We start from the raw sequence: 22,951 nt of genomic DNA, 5'->3' as shown, positions 1-22,951 counted from the left end.
CACACACACACACAGAGTGTGACACTGGTTCATTTGTTGGAGGTTTTGGCAGCCGTTGCCTTGGCAAAATGTTGCACTATTAACTGAATTACGTGCAAGTTATAAAACAGATTTGGGAAAGTTGGATGGGAAAAAAAAACAGAAACACTGAACGCATTATATTTTCGTATAACTTCACATGTATTTACTGCAGAGAAAGTGGGGTTTAGCTCGACAGCAGAATAATTAACGCTCACAAAAGTTCTCACGTTCAAAGTGAGAAAATTCACGTCGTATGTTAATTTTATTGACAGGACTCCTGTGGGTTAGCTTTTGAAATATATATAACACATCTGATTCATTTCTATTGGGTGTTAACTGTTACTGTTTTATATTCACTGTGGAGCGGATCAGCAATTTACCAAACCCTGTATCGCGGGAGATTTTTCTGAGGTCCCCAAACACAATTTTCCCAACCTTTTATTTAAGATTTGTGTGTATAGTCTTTAAAATAACATGCGCAAAATTACCTTTTAATTAATGAACCAAACATCTCTTCAAACTATCGTAAATGACTCACTATATTGTGTTAATTTTGCCTTTGTCATGACCTCTATCGTGATTTGGGTCATAATAATTTTCCCATGGAGTTGATCAGCAATTTCCAAACACTGGGTCAGGACCCAGAAATGGGTCGCAGGTGATTTATTTGGGGTCCCAAAAGATTTGCACACCCGTTTAGTTAACATATATGTCTATATTTTTTTAAACAACATGAATAAATTTAAGCAAAACATCTTTTGGTAATGATTCATTTACCAATTAGATGATACAAATATGGCCATAAATTAGTCACTACATTATGCATATAATTTGCTCTTTTCACCATAATTTGATATCTTTAGTGGATAGATTATACATCAGATTTTAACACAATAAAATAAATTTTTATCAGTACCGTGGCAATATGCGTCTCTACGAGTTCTAGTGACAGGCAACAATGGCCTCATTCAGATGTAATGACGAACACGCGCGCCACAGCTGTTTGCACATTTTCCATTACACAATAATGCCGTGGTGTAAAAATAGATGTTGGATCATGTCATTGTTCTTCTGTCGGAGCCGCGAGGGAAAAATTAGGCCACTGAAAAAAGGTTTTTTTTACAGCAAATAGCGGTACATACGTAAGTGTGATAAACCAAGGGTTCCTTGGGAAATCTTTAAATATGAATTGTGACATGGACTGATTATCTTTTTTTTTTTGTCTGGTGTGAGTTTAACTTTTAGGAGACTTGCCTCTGGAAATAAACACACCGGGAAGGAATTGTGCTGAGGAAGCCAAAAAAAAACCAAAAAAACTTTTTTGTTATTAGAGAAAATAAAACTGTCAAACTAAAGCAAACTTTCCAGGACGCAGAATAAAACAGTGACACAAATCAGATATGTAGATTTGGAATATTAACAATAACAAATGTCACAAATGTTCTGCGTTGTATGGCAGTATATTAGTAAATTAATAAAAAAATAATAAAGGAAAAGTATCACGTTATATTAACGTATACTGTGATAACAATATTCCATATACCATGATAAAATATTACGTATACCATGATAAAATATCACATATAACATGATAAAAATATTACGTATACCGTGATAACAATATCACATATAACATGATAAAAATATTACGTATACCGTGATAACAATTTCACATATAACATGATCAAAATATCATGTGTACTGTGATAACAACATTACGTATACCGTGATAAAAATACCACATATATCGCGATAACAATATAACATATCACGTGATAACAATATCTCGTATACTGTGATAAAAATATCTGGTATACTATATCAAATTTTTCCATATGGTTTCCACGACTGGAAAATTGGTCAATCGTTTGTTTTCCAGGACACATAGGGAAACCCTGCATAACATAAATGATCTCATTATAGAGTGGCATGTGATGACGTATAGTGAAATTGTGTTTAGTATTAAACTTGATCCATCCCTTTGCGGTCTAATGTGTCCGGTGTATTTAATGTATTTCATTCTCATATTAATACAATATGTATATATATGTATATATATATATACATTTATTCATATTTTTTTAAGCTGTGAAATAATGTAGTGTACCATCTAGTTTTTAACACATGTAAGCAACAGCGGGACAACCTGTTTGTGGCCTATTGTGATGCTAAAAACAAAACACAACAAGATAATCTCACTATCACGTGAAACTTTTCATTATATTATATAGTACTGATTATTTTTATGGTGTGTGTGTGTGTGGGGGGGGGCTGCATAGTATTGACATTCTCCATGTAAACATTGACTTTTCCAGCTAATAGGAGGACGACAAATAAAAGACAGGAGTGGCTGAGGCTCCAGTAGAGGAGATGTTTGGGTTTACTGGAGGTTCTGGTGCATGGACTTACCACCAACGTTGTCCATCTCCTTCTCCTGCAGCAGGCTGACAGAGTCATCATCCCCATCCAGCATCAGTTCAGTCTCAGGGTTCTGACTGGACACGTTCTGGATGTGGACGACCTTCTTGGACCTGACTACCTCGTCCTCCTCCTCCTCCAAGCCTGGAGAAAGAATGATGGGGTTAGAGAGACTCATAACCAAGGAGGAAGTCAATGGTCGAAGAATTATGTCTTTAAACATCTCCACTTTGGGGCCTGTAAATTCTAAAATGATGATGAAGTAGAATGGGCATGAGTTAAAGGTCCAGCGTGCAATATTTAAGTGAAATTGAAGTGCTTATTTGAAACTCTCCTATTTATTCAGGCTTCGGACCAGCTGTGTCCCCCATCCCGTGGCACGGGTCAATTTAGAATGCCCAACAAACCCAATCATTTTAAAAAGCGCCATCTCTCTATTAAGTCGAAGAACATCTGTCTGTCTCTCCATCTGTTAATCGCATAACTGTCCAGCGGGTTCTCTTGACGGGGGAGACGAGGGGGCGGCTGGGTGGAGAACTCTGAGCTACGTTGGACTGAGATGAAGACGAATGAAGACGAGAAGAACTTGGAAATGTGGCAGCCCGTTCTCAATCCAAGAGCGCCATATACCGCCGATTTGTCACGCCCCTGGCCTTCACCTCACAGCGTATTCTTCCGTGTCTGGAAATGCTGAGTGTGAGGCAACAGTGAATAACCACAAAGCTTAACCTGGATATATGCTGTAACCTCAACCTAAGTCCTATCATGTTCCCTTACCCTGACGTCAAACTCAAATTGTACCAATACTCTGAGCATCTAAACGCACTGCCATTGGCTTCACATTAGAGTCAACTGAAAGTCTGCAGGAGGCTAAGGCCCGTGGTAAACATCCGTGAACACATGCACATTGCACGTCGCATATCGCGGACCCTGGTATACTTGCGCGTCAGGGTCCTGTAGTATCCCACTTCACCATCGGGTGGAGGTACATGGCTGGACGCAGGGACATGTACTCCACCAGACGCTCTAGGGTTGTACTCCACCAGACGCTCTAGTGTTGTACTCCACCAGACGCTCTAGGGTTGTACTCCACCAGATGCTCTAGGGTTGACAGCGGGTTGACGCGGAACAGAAACACTTTTGTCAGTGTACAGCCGCTGGAAGTTATTAGAACAAGAAGGTAAGCTTAACAGGCTTCAAACTTGGCCGGTGTCTTACCAAGAGCACCAGTGAAAAAAGGGAGCTAGAAATACAGCAGAATGTGTCTGAATGGCTAAAAACAGTCATGACACACGAGAGAGAAAGGATACACGCAGGAATATGCCATGAACATGACGCTGAGTCAATCGAAGCCTGAGACGCGGGACGTGGGAATTAGTACCTAATAAAATAAACCACCCTCTCCAGGAGGGTGAACCTGAAGCGAGACTCTCACTAATGTACATGCCATAATAACATATGAAAGAATGTCACGGCACACGTTTGTTGACTGAATACATTTCGCTCTGTTGAACATCAGAGGGGCGTCTCTGCTTTTATTTTTAGACAGGGTCAACAATGAAACACCGCCTGTAATCTTGAAAGACCAACAGCTGCGTCGCGGGATACAGCTCCGGCTCGGAGTCGATTACAAATATCATTTGCTGCTTTTGGAGGCTTGACAACAGTGGGTCTGAACAGACAGCACAATTAGGCGGCCGCTTACACCGAGAATTCCACTTATAGCTCGTGGATCACTTATAAGATGTATTCATAAGTCCTGGAAAACAAAGAGGTCTCACAACGCGTTTATCAGCTTGAATCAGTGTCTCGACAAACGTCCGCTCAAAAACGTTCATGTGAATTTGTCTTTCTGAAAGTCCAGTGTGGGAAATAACCAGAGGAGAAAAGAAACCTGACATCCGTCTGACATGTTTCCTTTCAGCACACTTCTTAATTCCCCTCTCCCTCCCTCGAGGAGCATGTACCTCGTCTTGGAGAGGTCACATTTGACTGTTGTCAACACTGCTACTGAGAAAAAAAGAAAAAAGGAGGAAAAGGCAGCTTCCTGCTCTGCGTCCTTTCTGGAGCACTTTCATCAGACACAGTGAAGAAGAAGAAGTCTGCGAGCGAATTCTGTGCAATGTTGAAGGAAAAAAAAATAAACGGCTAGCCGTTACAGATCAAAGCAGAACGAGCGAAACTCAAAACTGTGATTCTGTAAACCATCACTGCGCTGAGAGCAAATGAGGGAAAGTTCAGCAGAAAAGGGGCTGCTGCTCTGATTGGCAAGTCTCTTCTGCAGGCTTCAGTAGACTAAATAAACCGTGCTGATTTCCAAATGCACATGGTCAACGTCAACTGTTGCAGAAACACACACAAAAAAAACGTGACTCACCCTCTTCTCGTCTTAACTATTGCTAAGAAAATAATCTCTCTCTCAATCAAAAAAATCAAGAACCATTTTGCCATGTCACTCACCGGACCGACCTGATTCTAGATTACAGCTTCACGGAAGACATAGCAGCTGATAAAAATAACAGTATATCAGCTTTTTAAGACCTGGAATCAATATTAACCTTACAAAAGCTATAGTACGTAACTCCTGTCTCGTACGTGCCCGCTAATTTCTCTCTACAGGAACACTATTTACAAAACTGACATCATATTCTATTGAAGAAAAGCTGATTTAAACCATTAACTCATCAGCAAAACGATTACTGACTGTTGCTTTTTGCAACCAGTGGAGGCGCCCCCTGGTGGCTCGCTTTCTATTTCCGTCCTGATTCACAACTAGGAAAACTATGTCTAATTTAAAATGCGGTCTACGTTACCAGTTGACCTCCTCAAGAATGTGTCCGTGCCAGTTCCGGTCCCCGAACCCTTCATTTTGAACCAAAAAAAAAACAACTGAAAAGTTGGCTCTCAGCTGGAAACCAAAAGAGAAACGTGACATCATCAGTGGGCATGTCGCGGGAAGTAGAGGAAGTCTGGAGAAAAAGTGGCCGGTGCCGCGTTTACTTCCGCCTGAGTAACGCAGAGTAACGTCCTCCCACTTTGGTTCCTCTTGAACGTGGGCTGGTTCGTCAGAAAGCACCAAGGTTCTGAGGCTACAGAACCAGAACCATGTCTGTCTGAAAGCAGTATGTGTGGACTCAAACTGGAGAGGAGCTCACCAACGTCCACTTAGGGTCCTAGAGGACCAATGCAAATATTGGCGGACGACGTGAACATGGAGCGTATGAACCCTCAGCTCAGCTTTGACAGCAACACAAATCACTTCCTGTGTGCAGATAGGAGACATTCTTTGTATTAAAAGTGCTTAGGCACTCGATGGTGCTCTGATCACTAAAAAAAAGACACTTTTCATGAATTGAACTCTTATTAGTGACCTTGAATCGAAAGATGCTGACGACTACACTCAAACACGAGTTGTTCAGATGATTTACCGGCGTGAAAAGCTCTCATTTCACATTTAGATTTTATTATCATTCTCACGGCTGTGCTCTGAAAATAACATCACCAGCCGGACACTGGAGTGATCTCCGTGGTGCTGATGGTGTTGTTTTAGTGCAGTCATGCACAAAATTACACATAATTACAAAACTACCAAGATAAACAAGCACAGATGTGTCCGTGAGTGTCGAGACGTCTCACATTGCATCAGATCCGTCTCATTGGATGGAGGAAAGACCGAGGAAATGTATTAATATCTGCCTAATTAATGTTGAAAAAGTGACCTCACTTCTGAACATCATCTGTGTGGAAATATCATCACAGCAGTTTTTGCTCTTCAGGATCCGAGCCAGGCGGAGCCGCCTCGTGGGTCCTATTGTTCAATCACTGAGTTATAAAAAAAGTGCCTCACAGCTCTGCACTAATTACACCACGTAAAGTGCTTTGCAGAGCGTTCCGTTACCCGCGCTGGAGGCTGATGAAGACGCGCCAGCTGTGACCAAAGGAGGCCGCCGCAGATCGCTCAACACTGGGCTTTAAAGGAGATCCACCGTCCTGACTTCCTCTGGAGAATATCATCTGTACCAGTGTTGTACTTCTCCAAAAATACACAAAGATATACTGTTTTGAGACATGATTGATCCCGATATGTGGATCCAAGAGATCTGAGTAGGGTTATATAAAGTGAATTCAAAACCAAATTAAGGGAGTTGTCTTCACATAATCTGTTATAAGTTATCAGGTTCGGTTGCACAGATACTGAGGAACTGTTCTTATTTGGCTGTTTTACAAACATCTGACACATGTGAACGACTAAAGGCTATTTTTTATTCTTTCCATCATGACTCAAGATAAACATTTTTCACCCGCGAGCCAAAAAATGCCCTCAGAGACTAGAATGTGAAATGTTTTCTATGAGTGCATTTGTGTAAAGTTTTCAAATTCTCATTAATTATATACACATATATACGCATAAATCTATTCTATTCTATGAATGCTGTGTAAATTGGCAGATTTAAAACTGGTTGCATGGATTATGTGCTGAAGGAAATCCAGTACTCTTCAAAACACAGTAGAGTTCTGTGTTTAAAAAGGACTCGGCGGCAAAACCGTAGAAATCATTTTTAACTTTTGATTTTTAAACATAAATAAATACGTTTAAATCATTTTCCTTTGAGACACAGAGTGATGAAATCCACTCTATGTGTTTTTTGTCAACAAGCTGAATCCCACTTTAAATTAACTTTACAATCTTTCACAACAGCTCCCATTTTTTTACAAGTCAGTATGGAACAAATAAGAGTTGAAAGGCTTTTTTTTTTTAAAAAAAAAAAGCACTGTAGGATCAACAATAATACTGCTGCCAAGAAAGAGCCCATGTTTCATATACTGCAACGCAGGAGAGCTCTCGCCCCTTCTTTTCATTTCTACAGTTTCAGTCGAGGTGGCCAGCATGTGTTTCTCCAAGTCTCCGATGTATTCTACGCCCCGGCCTCAACCACCTCAGCGCCACTCCTCAGAAACACAAATCCACAACATCATGTTCTGCTTTAGGTTTCGTCTTGACTTGTGCGAGGACTTCAGGTCAGGGAGAACAACAGAAAGAAAAGAAAAGAAAAGAAAAGAAAAGGGGGCTGATTCCACAAAAAACTCCAGAGTAACTCAATAAACACGACTATAAATAAAACACGACATGCAAGTAAAAGTCACATACGGTAAAAGGCTCCTGTCCAAGTCAACGGCATACAGAATTTAAATCCGTATATATTACACAGTTTTAACATAAACTAATACACTTAATGTGACGCATATTTTTTCAGTCAAACACAAAGGAAAACAACTCATGATGAGATTTACTGTATCTTAATAAATAAATCACACATGCTTGGGTCCAGCTCGGCTGCAGCCACCTGCTGGGCTGAAGTGTAGCGAATTTTATGTAAATCAATCTCACGCATTTTCACGAAATAAATTACGGCCGTCGTCTCAAGGCTCGCCATATTTGAAACACGTGCAAACATTTGAGCCGCCGATGAAACTGGATTTATTTTTCACGATGGCCAGATTTATGCCAATTCTACAGACTTTGATAAAATAGGATTTGATAGCGTGATTATTTCATTAGAAATCTTTCTTTATTATTCATTTACATTTGCGCATCAGACACTGGATCTGAGATACACGGCTCATTCCCACGGCGACAGAGGACGTTGGGATTGGGAAACATAATAAAAATTGACAAAAAGACGACGTCAAAGTCACTTGCTTCAAGGAAAAGAAAGGCCCTAAACTGCTTCTGTCAAGTTTTATGAGTAAAAGATCTGAAAAGGTTTAAAGCTCAGTCTTACGTACCGCGGAACCGGGTAAAAAGAAGACGACAAGATTGGCAACCAGTTTCTACATACCACGCAATGTGTTCCGTGTACGCGGAGAGTTGCCTCACAGGTGCTTTAAATCCCCGGAGTCCTGTACTTAAACAAGGGCTCATGTCGTATTTTATTTTAATAACTGTGGTTTGTCACCAGAAAAGCACTATACTAACACATTCCCATTGTGCACTGTGGTGTTTCTCTCATATCTGCTTGAAATGTGACGAAACCAAACAAATGTGACAGAAACAAAACAAGTCAAAGGAAGAGGAAGAAGAAGAGAAATGGGCGAAACAGCCATTTTAACAATTAACTATGTCGTTCTGAACAATCTGACCAATGAGTACTGGTTTCCACAAATCATGAGGGCTCAGTTTTACGTACCACGTAATGTGTGCCGGAAGGAAACAACAACAACGCCATGGATCAGTGATGAAGTTATTGCCAGGTAAAAGGTTCACGGACAGCTGCTTCACACTTCCACATGTGCTTTAAATCCCTGTGATTGTGTACTTTAACAAGGGTTCATGTCATATTTCATTTTAATAGCTGGGATTTCTCACCACACAAGCACTATATAAAAAAAGGTTACTATAACGTTCCCATTGTGCACTGTGCTGTTTCTCTCATATCTGCTTGAAATGTGACTAAACCAAACAAATGTGGCCGAAACAAAAAAAACGGGTGAAACAGACATTTTAATAATGAACTAGGTCGTTCAGAACAATCTGACAATGAGTACTAGTTTCCACACGCCGCGAGGGCTCAGTTTTACGTACCGCGTAATGTGTGCCGGAAGAAAACAACAACAACAACGCCATGGATCTCAGTGATGAAGTTATAAGCATACGAGAAAAGCAACCGGTTTCTTTCAAACACCAGAGCCCAGAGTCCTACGTACCGCGTAACACTTCCACATGTGCTTTAAATCCCCATGATTTTGTACTTAAACAAGGGTTCATGTCATATTTAATTCTAGCTGCAATTTTTCAGCAAAAAACCACAACAATAAAGGATCTAAACAAGGGTTTATGTCATTTAATTTTTTCTGTACAGATATAAAAATCATAACAATAATACTGATAAGGGGGAAATGGTGGGTGAGGGAAGTTACGTGGATCTCAGTGGACCTCTGCCCACACGCTGATGTGGAAAGTATAATTCCCTCAATTTCAGTTTCCACCTGTGACATTATTTACAGACGTCCTAAAACAAACACACACGTCTAACGTGAACTCTGTGTCCCTCACAAATATTTAATTACTTGCATATTAAATACACTGTTATTCATGTTTTAAGTTATCGGGGAGACGCAATGCTAATAATAACTAATATATAACTAATTTTGTTGTTTTGCTCTTTTAACGATAACAGTAAAAACTCTAAGACTATTTAAAAACTTTGTGGCATGTGAAAGAGTTTAAGGCTCCAGGTTGCATCTTGATCCAAAAGGTGAAATTTAAAAATGTTGAGTGATAGCTGCTTGTAAAATAAAGAAACAGTGAGAATCGCTACAAACAGACACGCTAACAGCCAGAAATGTGTGAAATGTGTCATGTAACGCCGCTGCCGATAACAGTAACATTATATATAATTCCAAAATCTACTTATGGTTCCAAAATCTAGTTATAATTCCAAAATCTACTTGTAGTTCCAAAATCTAGTTATTATTCCAAAATCTACTTATAGTTCCAAAATCTACTTAAAATTCCAAATTATACTTATAATTCCGTAATATACTCATAATTCCAAAATATCCTTATAGTTTCAAAATATCTTTATAATTCCAAAATCTACTTATAATTCCAAAATATACTCATAATTCCAAAATCTACTTATAGTTCCAAAATCTACTTAAAATTCCAAATTCTACTTATAATTGGTTATAATAATAATAATAGTGGTTCCACCACTATTGCGCTTGCATTCACTGTCACAAGTTTGTACACGGCACACATCATGCTTTCTGCTTCATGTCTTCTTTTCTGAGTGCGGTGTATTTCTGTGGCAGCGCTACAGCCCCACACACAGGCCTGGCATATGTACTGCATGCATTTGGAGTCGTTTTGGGCGATACGCTCTTCACATTACCGGGAAATCGGGAAGATTTCAACGGTTTCTGAACGCTGAGAACTTGCACTTCAAAGCTAACAGAGCAGAGAGCAGCACATTCTATACAAACATGTCCTGAAGGTGGTCTTTTCAGGGTGATCAAAGGTGATAGTTTCCATTTTCATTGCCTGTCTTTGTACATTGGGAAACAAACACTACTTGCAAAATGTCATCCATGTACACCTACAGTGTTTTTTTTTTTATCTAAATAAGAGCAGTAAAATCAAATTCAGTTTTCCGTCAATGCGCTCTTTTGACATGCAGTAAATTGTAAATGACTGCCAGCTATTAAATGTTCTGGAAAAATGGGCAAAAAGCACGTATTCACTGGATATTTTCTGGCCCTCTTATGGGAACAATAAGCACACAAAAAAAGGCCAGACAATTTGAGGCTTAGGTGTTAAAGGGTAACAGAAAGCCTAAGGGGAAAGCTCTGTTTCCATGTGGATGAGGACGTAAACTTCATGTCTGACTCAGTTATTTACCCTACGTCTAATAAACATCAGCGCAGTCGTTTCCACGTCCCGTATAGAATGTTTTAAATACATCTCTTCCGTTTCTCGGACCGTGTCTGTTTCGAATCCCGTCCTCCTACGCAGCCTCTCTCCACGGGCGCCGCATTCCACACGGAGAGAAAAGGGCTAGTCCGCGGTGTTGCATTACCAGCCGGGGCGACGCAACTCTGCCCCGCCGCCATCTCTTCACTTTTTATTTACTCTGCACTGAGAGACAAAAAAAAAACATACTTCCTGTGATGCAAGCCATCCCCGATGCGGGCAGAGTATGTGTTTTGAGAAGTGCAAAAGTAAACACAATGACTTTGATGTAGGGGGAGTTTATGTAGTGCAGACGTCTCCTTCTCGGCGTGACCTTTGTTCATTCATTCTTGCCTTGTGCGCTGCGTGTCCACCGTTCACAACAACCTCATCTCCTCTCCATCAAAAATGAGGAACAGCAGTGTCTAATAATAATCCACATCTGGATCCGAGCGTTCGGCACTCAGCGGAGCTGCTTTATGAGCGCATCGTGACATGCAGTCAGACAAAATACTCCCCATCGAGGGCCTTAATTCTCATTCTTCCCGTCTTCTCTCGGGCACGTTCCGTTTGCCGGGGGTTTTCAGCGACTGCTCATTGTCTGCCTCGTTAGCTAATCATCAGGTCTGTTTTATTTTGTTTTACTGTAAGTTCCTTTCCGTCAGAAAAAAAAGGGGTAAAACTTAGCCTTGATGATAAAATTATCCTCAAAGTAAGTCGAAATGATAAATAGTCATGATTGTGAGATAAAAAGTCATACTTATGAGATAAAAAGTCATAATTATAGATAAAAAGTCAAAATTGTGAGATAAAAAGTCATTATTATAAGATAAAAACTCATAATTATTATATAAAAAGTCAAAATTGTGAGATTAAAGTCATAATTATGAGATAAAAAGTCAAATTTATGAGATAAAAAGTCATAATTATAAGATAAAAACTCATAATTATTAGATAAAAAGTCAAAATTTTGAGATAAAAAGTCATGATTATGAGATAAAAGTCAAACTTATGAGATAAAAGGTCATAATTCTGAGATAAGTCAAATTTATGAGATAAAAAGTCATAATTATGAGATAAAGCCAAACTTATGAGATAAAACTCATAATTATTAGATAAAAAGTCAAAATTGTGAGATAAAAGTCATAATTATGAGATAAAAAGTCAAACTTATGAGATAAAAGGTCATAATTCTGAGATAAAAGGTCATAATTCTGAGATAAAAGTCAAACTTATGAGATAAAAGGTCATAATTCTGAGATAAAAGTCAAATTTATGAGATAAAGTCTTAATTATGAGATAAAAACTCATACTTATAAGATAAAAAAGTCATAATTATAAGATAAAAAGTCTTATGAGATAAAAAGTCATAATAATTATTAATTAATATTAACACAGATAGGCTGTAAACAACTGTCCAATGAAAGTTTCACTGTGTTTAAGGGCTTTTGTCAAAGCAATATCTATAATAAGTATTACAAACATAACAAACATGGTAATAATGTTGTAATAAACAGGAAATATAGCGTACTGTCTTAACTCTGATGTCATCTTGTGGTAATAAAACCATAAAAACTGTTATATATGAATATATATGTGTAAGTTTTCCCGCGTCTTGGAAACTTTGGCGACCACTGTGTGCGTGTGTTCTGAACTGGGATTTTAAACACTAAAGGCCGCTGCTATCTATTTTAAAAAAATAAGTTTCTGTCTGTGTATACAGTCTCATCTGACGCTTCATCAAGTCGTCGACCGCCATCACCGTCACCACTGTCAGGACCTCAAGGGTTTTTTTCCTCCTCACTGATCAGAAATGACGTCCGCTTTAATATCTTCCCCCATTTTGTGTCCAGGAGCCAACCACAATCAGCACTTAATCTGTAATAAATGATCTTTTTTAATCCACGACCACTACTCTGGTCAGATTGACTCGTTCTTTACTGGACCGCTGTCGGGCACCGGTGAGCACCCTGATGTCTTTTGTAACAGGTTAACAGGTCTGATTAAAAAGCAAAGGGGCGAAGGTTAATATCGAATCACGAAGCTGCCGCCTCTGCAGCCGTGAGGAGCTGTAAAGATCTGCGAGAGAGAGAGAGAGAGAGAGACAGCAAGGACACCCAGAGGTAAAACAGCCCGTTAAACACTTGGATCAATATTAACGTGACTTCCATTTCATGCTTGCCCAGTTCCAATCACCTAACAATATAGCGCGATGGTGGGAGGAGGCTGACTGTAACAGGGCGTGTTATTACAGGCGGAGGGCAGAGAGTGAATGTGCTGGCTAAGCTGTCAACGCTGCTAATAGACAACGAGGCAGAGTTTAACCTCCCGTCACACACTGCTTTCACACACACACACACACACGCAGAGACTCACGCATGCTGCACAAAAGTTAAAGATTAGGTTTCTCCAAATGGGGTTTTTAAAACTCTGATTCTTACATTTGCACACAAAGTTTTTGGAGGACCTACGGAGGAGTATTAGTGCCACATGTCTTCCATCTTTCTTTAATTTTTTTTTTTTTACATGTGGCCCCAAAAAAAAGTCAGAGTTCTGACTTTAATCTCAGAATTTTTACTTTAAACTAAAAATTCTGACTTTTATCTCAGAATTCTGAATTTAATCTGGAAATTGTGACTTTTTCTTGAGTTCTGACTTTAATCTCAGAATTCTCACTTTAATCTCAGAATTCTGACTTTTTTCTCAGAGTTCTGACTTCAATCTCAAAATTCTGAGTTTAATCTCAGAACTCTGACCTTAATCTCAGAACTCTGAACTTAATCTCAGAATTCTGTCTTTAATCTCAGAGTTCTGATTTTTATCTCAGAATTCTGAATTTAATCTGAGAATTCTGACTTTCTTCTCAGAGTTCTGACTTTAATCTCAAAATTCTGAGTTTAATCTCAGAACTCTGACCTTAATCTCAGAACTCTGAACTTAATCTCAGAATTCTGTCTTTAATCTCAGAGTTCTGACTTTTATCTCAGAATTCTGAATTTAATCTGAGAATTCTGACTTTTTTCTCGAGTTCTGACTTCAGTCTCAGAATTCTGACTTTAATCTCAGAACTCTGACCTTAAATTTTAGAATTCTGTCTCTAATCTCGGAGTTCTGACCGTAATGTCAGAATTCTGACTTTAATCTCATGATGCTGTTGTATTTATTTATTTTTTAATGTGGCCCTAATACTCTTCCGTAAGGAGCTGTGGTCAGTTTCACATGGGAATATGAACATTTGGAGGAAAGCAGTAACCTTTAGTTAGTCGCCAAATACACCGGACTCTTCTGTTAAATATTTGCTTAATGTTGGAGATTAACGTAATGTTTTACATGGTAAGTATATTCCATACAGCTAAAAAAAAGTATTTCTTAATGCAAACATTGAGGATTTTGCGAGACTTGTCCACGCTGTCAAACACGATAAACCACACACCCCCCCCCCAGTGAGCACAAAGAGTGACTTTTACTGCCCTCGTCAAAGTGGAGGCTGAGTCTACACTGTCTTATCCTGCTGTCAAAACCAGAACGTGGACGACGAGTTTACGCGATAAGTCGCATATTTTAAAGGTTTAATAATGACTCCCACGGGCCAAACTCAAACGGCACTCTTTGTTTTCTCCACGCAGCTGAGAAGATGCTGGAAAGTTTCTCTACAAGTCCTCTGCCAAGTCGCAAGAAACAAAGTGTGGATGTTATGACTGATGGAAATCCAACCTCTGAGGTTATCTGCAAAAGACGGGCACACTTTTTTGAAAAAACATGCTAATTAAAAGTGAATATTCATGAGGAAAAAGATATTTCAAACAAAAACCTGCCAACTGTCAGTGCCAGCGATATCTAAAAAAGAACAAAAAGCTCCTTCTCAGTTTAAACTCATAACAAAACCTGGCCTCTGCTGTGCAACCACATCAAAGCCTGCTGGGAAAAAAACAAAAAAAAAAGAGGAAAGAAAGAAAGACAGAAAGAAAAACCCTGCAAGTGTAGCTGACTCCTCTGTGAGAGCAGGAGGGCCATCCGACCACAGGCGATTCCCTTTCACTTGACACATTTATACATTATTCTGCTCATTAAAACCACCGCACGCCAACGGGACTTCAACAAGTCTTCAATCAACGGCGCCGCGGCCCGAAACGTCACGGCACATGAGGAACAGCGAGAGCTCCAAAACATATTCTAGTGATTTTGACGGATTAAAATAACACGATGTGTATTTGTGGCTTTTGTGTTTTGTGTTTTTTTTATCTCTCACACGTCGCCTCCGCCGCGGGAGATGGACAATTAGCAAAAAAGACGGGAATGAAGACGGATGAAATTGTCTTCTATTGCTAAAACGTTCTCAATTTTCAACAAAGAGTGAATTTTTGAGTGAATTCTTGCTTATTTTAACCATAAAAGGTCCAGAAAATGCTTTTTGAAAGTGAAAGAAAGTGCTCTTTGCCCATTTTTCAACGATTAAACTGAAGAAAAACAAAAAAAGAACCTGTAGATGTGCATGAACACCAGATTTTGTGTCTTAGATTTGAAATTTGAACAGTATAAAACATTTAATAGAACATTTTTTGACTTTTTGTCTGGAAACAGGTCAAAAATGAACACTTTTTACACGTGTGAATACCGCATTAACCCTAAACCGCTGCTGATTGGTCTAACGCGACGATTGCCTAACCTTCACTGATTGGCTGAGAGAAGTCACATGATTTTTCTCACTCTACATTTCTGTAGTTATTGTTTTTTGGGACCAAATTTGTGCAACGAACGACAAATCATATCTAACTACAATACAATGAGTATTAGTCATTATTTGAATAGTACAATATTATTGTAAAGGTGTCGACTGAAACCAGGGCTTGTTAACCCTGATGGCAATTGATAATCATATTTTTTATTACACATTTACTGGTTTTTAAATCAAAGTTGTACATTTCTAAAACAGCCTTATGTTGAACTCTTTATGACAGACAATCACCGCATCACCAAAAGCCTGCAAAATTAGCTCATCTAATCTGCGACTAATGGAACCGCCGCGAAATGAGAAACAGACGGTGCAATTACTGCGTGAGTGTGTGTGTGTGTGTGTGTGTGTGTGTGTGGACCACCTGCAGCTCAGGCAGCAGCTGGCATGTGTTTGTCCACAGACCTGCCACCGTCCTCGCACGGGGCCATGACGGCAGCTGAGAGCGGTCACATGACACTGTGACCATTACACACACACATGCCACTGTACGTCCATTATTGACCATAATGCACTGCCCGTTTTCTTGTTTTTTCCACACGGTTGAAAATGTGCTCACTCCCCCCTTTATTTCAAACCCTGATGTTTATTCAGTTTAAAAGCAGGAGTGAATTAAATAAAAAGTTTAACAGCGCTGAGCTGTTTTCCTCTTAAAGGTCAATGTTGCATAACATGAAGCAAAATTGGTGTCGACGCTAAAAACGCCGCTACGGCCGCAAATCAAGAAATAAAAACAACATGGAAATGTCAAATATGTTACCTGTAAAAAAACACACATACGGAACCAATCAAGCTAAACATGCTAAACCAGTCCTTCCCAGAAACTGCAGTCCCTCAAATCCAATTTTGCCAGCCTTTTTTTTTTTTCAAACTCAATAGCTGCAATTCCTCTCTGAGGCACATGGGGGAGCTACAGCAAACAAACACCTTTTTCGGGAAAATGTCTGGTTTGAATCAAGATAATATGTTTGACGTAGGCGTCCGTAAAGTGGCTCAAGCTGAAAATGACGTCAACATTTTGCCACATTTAGCTTCAAACAAGGTTTAAAAAAAAAAGTATTTTCCACATTGACACCAATATTAGTAAAATATGGAAGAGCATAGAAGAGCATTTTTTTCTAAAAAAAAAATAAAAAGTCAGAATTCTGAGAAAAAAGTTAGAATTTTGATCCAATTTTGACTTTAATCTCAGAATTCATGTTTTTTTTAACACTCTTCTGTAGTTAACTTGCATATATACATGTATACATATAATAAATAGTCTAAATATTAAATTTAAATCTAAATCTTCTGAAAGAAACTGATAAAGCTAATATGCAAAATTCACATGGTAGGTTAACCGGAGGTACCTAAATAAAAGCTTGAGATGGTCAAACTTTTTTTTTTTTAGATTTAAATTTAAAATTTTGTTCAGGAAATACTGTGGTAAATAAATCTCTTTTAACGGCAATGTTAACGTTCTTTCTTTCAGATGGGATATGCCCCACCCCCCCAAGAAAACAAATAAAAAATCGAAAACTCACCATATTCCTGCAGTGACTTGCACGCGGCGTCTAAGTGGGTGGAGCCAAACGGGTTCCTGACAAATCTCCGCCTCCTCCGCAGGTCGTCCTCCCAGTAATCGAGACGCCAGAAGTCGTGATGCTGACTGTGGTTGAGACAAGAATGGGGCGGAATTAGACAGAGGAAACACGCAGGCTCTAACAGTATCCCTCTGGGGGTGGGGCTACAAGTGGGTGGGTCTTTAAGAAGGGGGCGGGTCTTCAAGTTGTTGAAAAGTTGTAAGTAGCATAGGAACACTCTCTCCTCACGTGAAAAGTTGTTTTGTCTAGAGCTGAAACAATGACTCGGTTAATCGATTATTAATCGAAATTACTAAATTAATCGTCGATTCATTGGTTTTAGCTTTTCAGATTGTCAGATTGTTTCAGGTTCTTAGATGTGAATGTATTCAACATTTCTTTGCGCCATATAACAATATTTCTATTACTAGCTTAATCGTGACAATAAACGACAGATGAATCTATTTTGAAATTAATTGCTAGTTACATAGTTTTGAGCCTAACAGCGGTTTTCAGAATTGCAATTATACTGCAGTTGTAGCTCTTTCAGTGGAAATCGCAAAACACAAAATTTGATTGCGATTTAGTGCATGTGATACCAACACAAAATATCACCTTGTTATTACTACTACTCTCACTGCACGTTTCCGACAAAGTCTGACTGCCGACTTCTCGCGTGCTTCTGAGATTGCTAATTTCTCCTGCCCCCCACCCTTCATATTGCCCCACCTACTTATAGCCACATGTAACCCTAACTGCGGAAGAGTATTAGGGCCACATGTAAAAAATAGATAAGTCAGAATTCTGACTTTAATCTCGAAATGCTGAGAAAAAAGTCAGTATTCTGAGAAAAAAGTCAAAATTCAGAGTCAGAATTTTGAGATTAATTCTGATTTTAATCTCAGATTTCTAGATTACAGTCAGAATTCTGAGATTAAAGACAGAATTTTGAGGAAAGAAATTAAACTTTTTTGTCACATGTAAAACAAACAAAATAAATGAAAGAAAGAACAAAATAAAACAGCATGAATTCTGCAATTAAAGTCAAACCACTATAATATATACAGTATATTGTTGTAGTTCTTTCCGTGGAAATCTCAAAACATGAAATTTGATGGCGATTTTGTGCATATGACTCAATCTGAAAATAGACGTAGGGTAAATTTAACAAATGTTTTCATCAAACAAACGACTTCTCGTGTGGTTCTGTGTGATTTCTCCTGCCCCCCCGCCCTTCATACAGCCCCACCCACTTACAGCCACGCCCCCTGTCTTTTACTCTGCAGACAGATCCCTCTCCTACGGTGATGGTCTGAAAATCAGGCCACAGATATTAGAGTAATTATGAGGCTGAGGGTCTTCAGTGATGTTATCTTAGATAAAGACTGTAGCAGCAGCAGCAGCAGCAGCAGCACATAAATCACCCGCACTCCCATTAACAGATACAGCATCAAATTACAAGTATAAATGGCACAGCTTGCCTTCCTTTTTTTACAATGTTTTATAACAAGTCTTGTAAATCAAAGGTAGAAACCTCAACGCAGACAGCGTGGGGTTTAATGATCGGGGTCTTGGGGCTGGTTTAGGCATGAGCATATATAAAACAAACCCCTCCTCCACCTCCTCCTCCTCACTGCCTGCATATGTGGAGCCATGATTAAAATAATGTGCTGAAATATTCATTGAAATGATTCGCAGGGCCCCGCAGCAACCCGACAGAAAATTGCATTTTTATTCATTATTAATAACAGTGAATTAGGGTTGAGAGAAAATGGGAGGGGGGAACGAAGAAAAGAAACAGTTCCAGCATGTGGTAACCATCTTTGTAAATGATTATTTCAACATTAGTGAAGACCTGGGATAATTTTATAGCTTGAAGCAAATGCAAACCATTAAGCACTGGGACTAGCGTTAGGTTACTAAGTGCTGCTCGTTCCAACTGAGCACTGACTGGATCTTTTTCAAAGGCTTTGTGTTCCATTTTAAGAGAAAACTTGGATTTTATTTACACTGTAACAGGGAAGAGTGAACAGAGGATGAATAGGAATGATAATCAGTGGGTTTTTTTAGTAATTAAATGTGTTACTATCAGTGTGTTTTATGCATATTTTTTACACCTTTACATTTTCGCGTATTGGGGTCAAAAAAGAAGACAGATTCAAATGAATTAATGATTTAATTAATGAATAAAAGAAGATATGTACAAATCATGTGAATGAAAAGCCCCTCCTACTTCTGCATTTCATCGTGAAATCTTGCGATAGTGTTGTTTTCTCTATGGAATTTGGTGCCGGGGACGTTGAGCGCTTCACAAACTTACGTTTGGGCGGAGAAGGCTGTCTAATGGTGAAATTAAGTGAAGAGCACATTCCTTAACATAAAACAGACTTAAGCAGACAGAGATTTATTAAGTGAGCCTTTTGTTATGTGGCTCAAATCTGTTCATCCATCTGTCCCTGGCAGCAGCAACCGTCTTATCATTGGGAGCGGGAGTGTCCGCCTTTAAAAACTACAGGCTGCTTGGAAAAGTCAGTATTGATAATCTAATACCTCATACAAGAAATATGGCATCAATTTGCTCATGCTGTTGAGCTACGATCCAACGTGCGCGCAGCTGAGTGTATAACACAAGCCTTCATCCTCACGTCCAAACTGTTGGGTCTGAGACCTGGGCCATGTGCGTACGCAGCCAGGTTTTTATAAAAACAAATATTTCCCTTCTCCATTTAAATAATAACATTACACACTTTACACACTTCATTTCAAGTCTTCATCAAAGTTACATTTTACTTCCTGTTTTGGGGCGTTCCACTTCCTGTTGGGAGGTCATCTTCTGATTGTTTTAGCCAAGATTATGCAACAACTATATTTATGTTCCCAAACTTTTTCCAGTTTATTTCCATTAATTCCCATGGAAAGTAAATATCATGATAATATCATATTGTGACTTCAATATCTTAATATCATATCCTGACTTAAATATCGTAATAATATAATATTATGACCTATATATCGCGACTTAAATATCGTATAGTGACTTAAATATCATGATAATATCATATTGTGACTTCAATATCTTAATATCGTATCCTGATTTAAATATCGTAATAATATAATATTGTGACCTAAATATCTTTATATAATATCGCGACTTAAATATCGTATAGTGACTTAAATATCATGATAATAACATATTGTGACTTAAATATCGTGATAATATCATACAGTGACTTGAATATCATGCTAATATTATATTGTGACTTAATATTGTGATAATATCATACAGTGACTTCAATATCATGATAATATCATATTGTGACTTAATAACTTAATATCATATCCTGACTTAAGTATCGTAATAATATAATATTGTGACCTAAATATTGTTATATAATATCGCAACTTAAATATCGTATAGTGACTTAAATATCATGATAATAACATATTGTGACTTAAATATCGTGAAAATATCATACAGTGACTTAAATATCATGATAATAACATATTGTGATAATATCATACAGTGACTTGAATATCATGATAATATCGTATCCTGACTTAAATATTGTGATAATATCGCAAACCTTCAACTTTGAAAATGTTATAGTTTATTCCAACTAACTCTTGCTAATTCCCATAAATAAATTCCCGTGTAAAGTTTCCAATTTGGAATATTTCCAAAATTCCCAAACTAAAGTTTCCATGGAAAGTTGCAGGAAGTCAAAAATCTTCCCCCCTTTGCCACCCCAACTCTGACTCGCTGTTAGATTACAGTAAAAATCTGCTTTAAGCATCCTCGCCAAACATTTTAGCGGCGTGAAATGAAAATCGCCGGCAGACTCGGCTGAGTTCACCCAGGCTACAAAAACGCAACAAAGCCCCTCGACTGTGTGTGCACAAAGCCCTAATCCAAGTGGATTTTTCCTCCAGTGTACGTAGGATACAGTGAGACCTTGGCAGGCAGCCGTCTAATTCCGTTGCACGTATATTTTTTTTGCCCACTCTCGCTGCCACGGCAGCAGCAGCAGCGTTGAAGCAGTCTAAACAGATTAAAGTGTTACTGCGGATCACATCACAAAATACAGCCTCCTCGCTGCTCCGTGAACATAATATCTACAAATGTCAGAACTCAAGAGGCTCGGGAGACTTAGCCGAGCTCTGACAGCAACAAGGGCTCAGTTTCACTAAAGTATCAATCAAAATTGAGTCTGATATGTGTGTGTGTGTGTGCGTGTGAAGGATCACGAGGCGTTGTATGTAAAGCAAGCCCCGACGCCTTGAGCCTGTCCCCGTGTCAATCTCGCTCAGAGATTAACCGGAGGAAAAGAGAGATGTCAGTGGGTGGAAAGGGAGGAAAAGCCACATAAATGATATTGTAAACACAAGATTACACAGTGTGAAAAAATGTAAATTCACCGTCGGCAACTGCCACGGGCCCGTAACTGCTGCAGATTATGTCGCCTAATTCCCACAGCAAATAGACAGCAGATGCCGGTGGGGGATAAATCCACCACGTTGAAGATTTTATTAGAACAGTGTTAGCTGTAATCGGTGCATTTCATTTGCAACAATATCTCCATTTGTTTTAATCTGCAATCAAACGCACGACAAACTCAATCCCTCAAATTACGGCGAGTGATTTTTGAGTTGAACGCCTTTCGAACGTCTTTTTTTCCTTTCCGTTGAGTCCCGTGTGCACATGGTTTTAGTTTGACTGTGGTGTACTGCTGTTTGAGAACAGGACCTGTGATATTCTAGACTATATGTGGTCACTGCTGGACCCGATTTGGTGCCGCGGGGAGAGGGAACCGCCTCACCGAGGGTGGTCCAGGAGCACAGGAGGACGAAGCACGTCGTGTAGCACTGCAGCTCAGAACCGTGGAGAATCACAGAAACACTGATCCATTTTTTGTTTTGATTCTTCCTTAACAAATTGCAAAAAAAAGAGAGAACCAATAAATGAATAACTGAAGGCCAGAGGGATTATAGTTTAGAGAGATGGTCTATTGGTGCTAATCCATTATACAGTTCTAGTTCAACCCAACTCTGTTTGGTGTCAGTCACATGGTTTTCCATTACTTTGCTAAATACACCAGACTCCTCTGTTAAATATTGAGATTTTAGACAAAAATGTTGGAGATTAACGCATGTTTTCAGGATTTTTAAGTCTACAGTTCTGCATTGTTTGCTTTGATTCTCGTGCCGGACGTTGCGCTCATGACATTCCAGTGACAACACTCTCTGACCAATCAGTGGGATTTTAATATATAAGTAGATTTTGGAATTATGAGTCATTTTGCAACTCTAAGTAATTTTGGAATTATACGTAGATTTTGGAACTATACAAAGATTTTGAATTTATAGGTAGCGCAATTTTGGAATTATAAGTAGAATTTGGAACTATAAGTATATTTTGGAACTATAAGAAAATTTTGAAGCTATAAGAAGATTGGAATTATAAGTAGTATTTTTTTAAGTCTTTTTAACTGATCTATAGTTCGACATTGTTGGCTTTGATTCTTGCGTCCCAAGAATGTGATCAAATCGGTGCTGTTTCCACGCTCCAGATCAGACAAACAAACAAACCTAAACCTCCTCAGTGGATGGTGCAGTAACAAGCTAAGATGTTTAATGTATGCTCACATTCAGGTTGTCTACATTTTCAAGGCTGAAGGCCAATAAATTTTAAGTGCAGGTGATAAAACACAATCCCCCTGCTTTAGAATATTAATAGAGAGCGGCTGGCCTGTATTGTCTGCACAACAA

The 22,951-nt window shown here is 38.9% G+C and overlaps 1 protein-coding gene across 1 annotated transcript in view; it reads right to left on the bottom strand.

The window, feature by feature from the left end:
* The window catches only part of LOC122773522 (neurobeachin-like), a 232,432-nt gene that overhangs the window by 88,698 nt on the left and 120,783 nt on the right, over positions 1 to 22,951 (bottom strand). The window contains exons 37-38 of the mRNA XM_044032280.1: positions 17,147 to 17,271; positions 2,431 to 2,583 (exon numbers count right to left, since the gene is read on the bottom strand). Of these exons, the coding sequence (XP_043888215.1) occupies positions 2,431 to 2,583; positions 17,147 to 17,271 (278 nt within the window). The remainder of the gene's footprint in view (positions 1 to 2,430; positions 2,584 to 17,146; positions 17,272 to 22,951) is intronic.

This window comes from Solea senegalensis, linkage group LG8 (genome assembly GCF_019176455.1).
Source record: "Solea senegalensis isolate Sse05_10M linkage group LG8, IFAPA_SoseM_1, whole genome shotgun sequence".
Classification (NCBI taxonomy): domain Eukaryota; kingdom Metazoa; phylum Chordata; class Actinopteri; order Pleuronectiformes; family Soleidae; genus Solea; species Solea senegalensis.
Note: the sequence above shows the minus strand (reverse complement) of the source record. Positions and strands in the feature narration are given on the sequence as shown.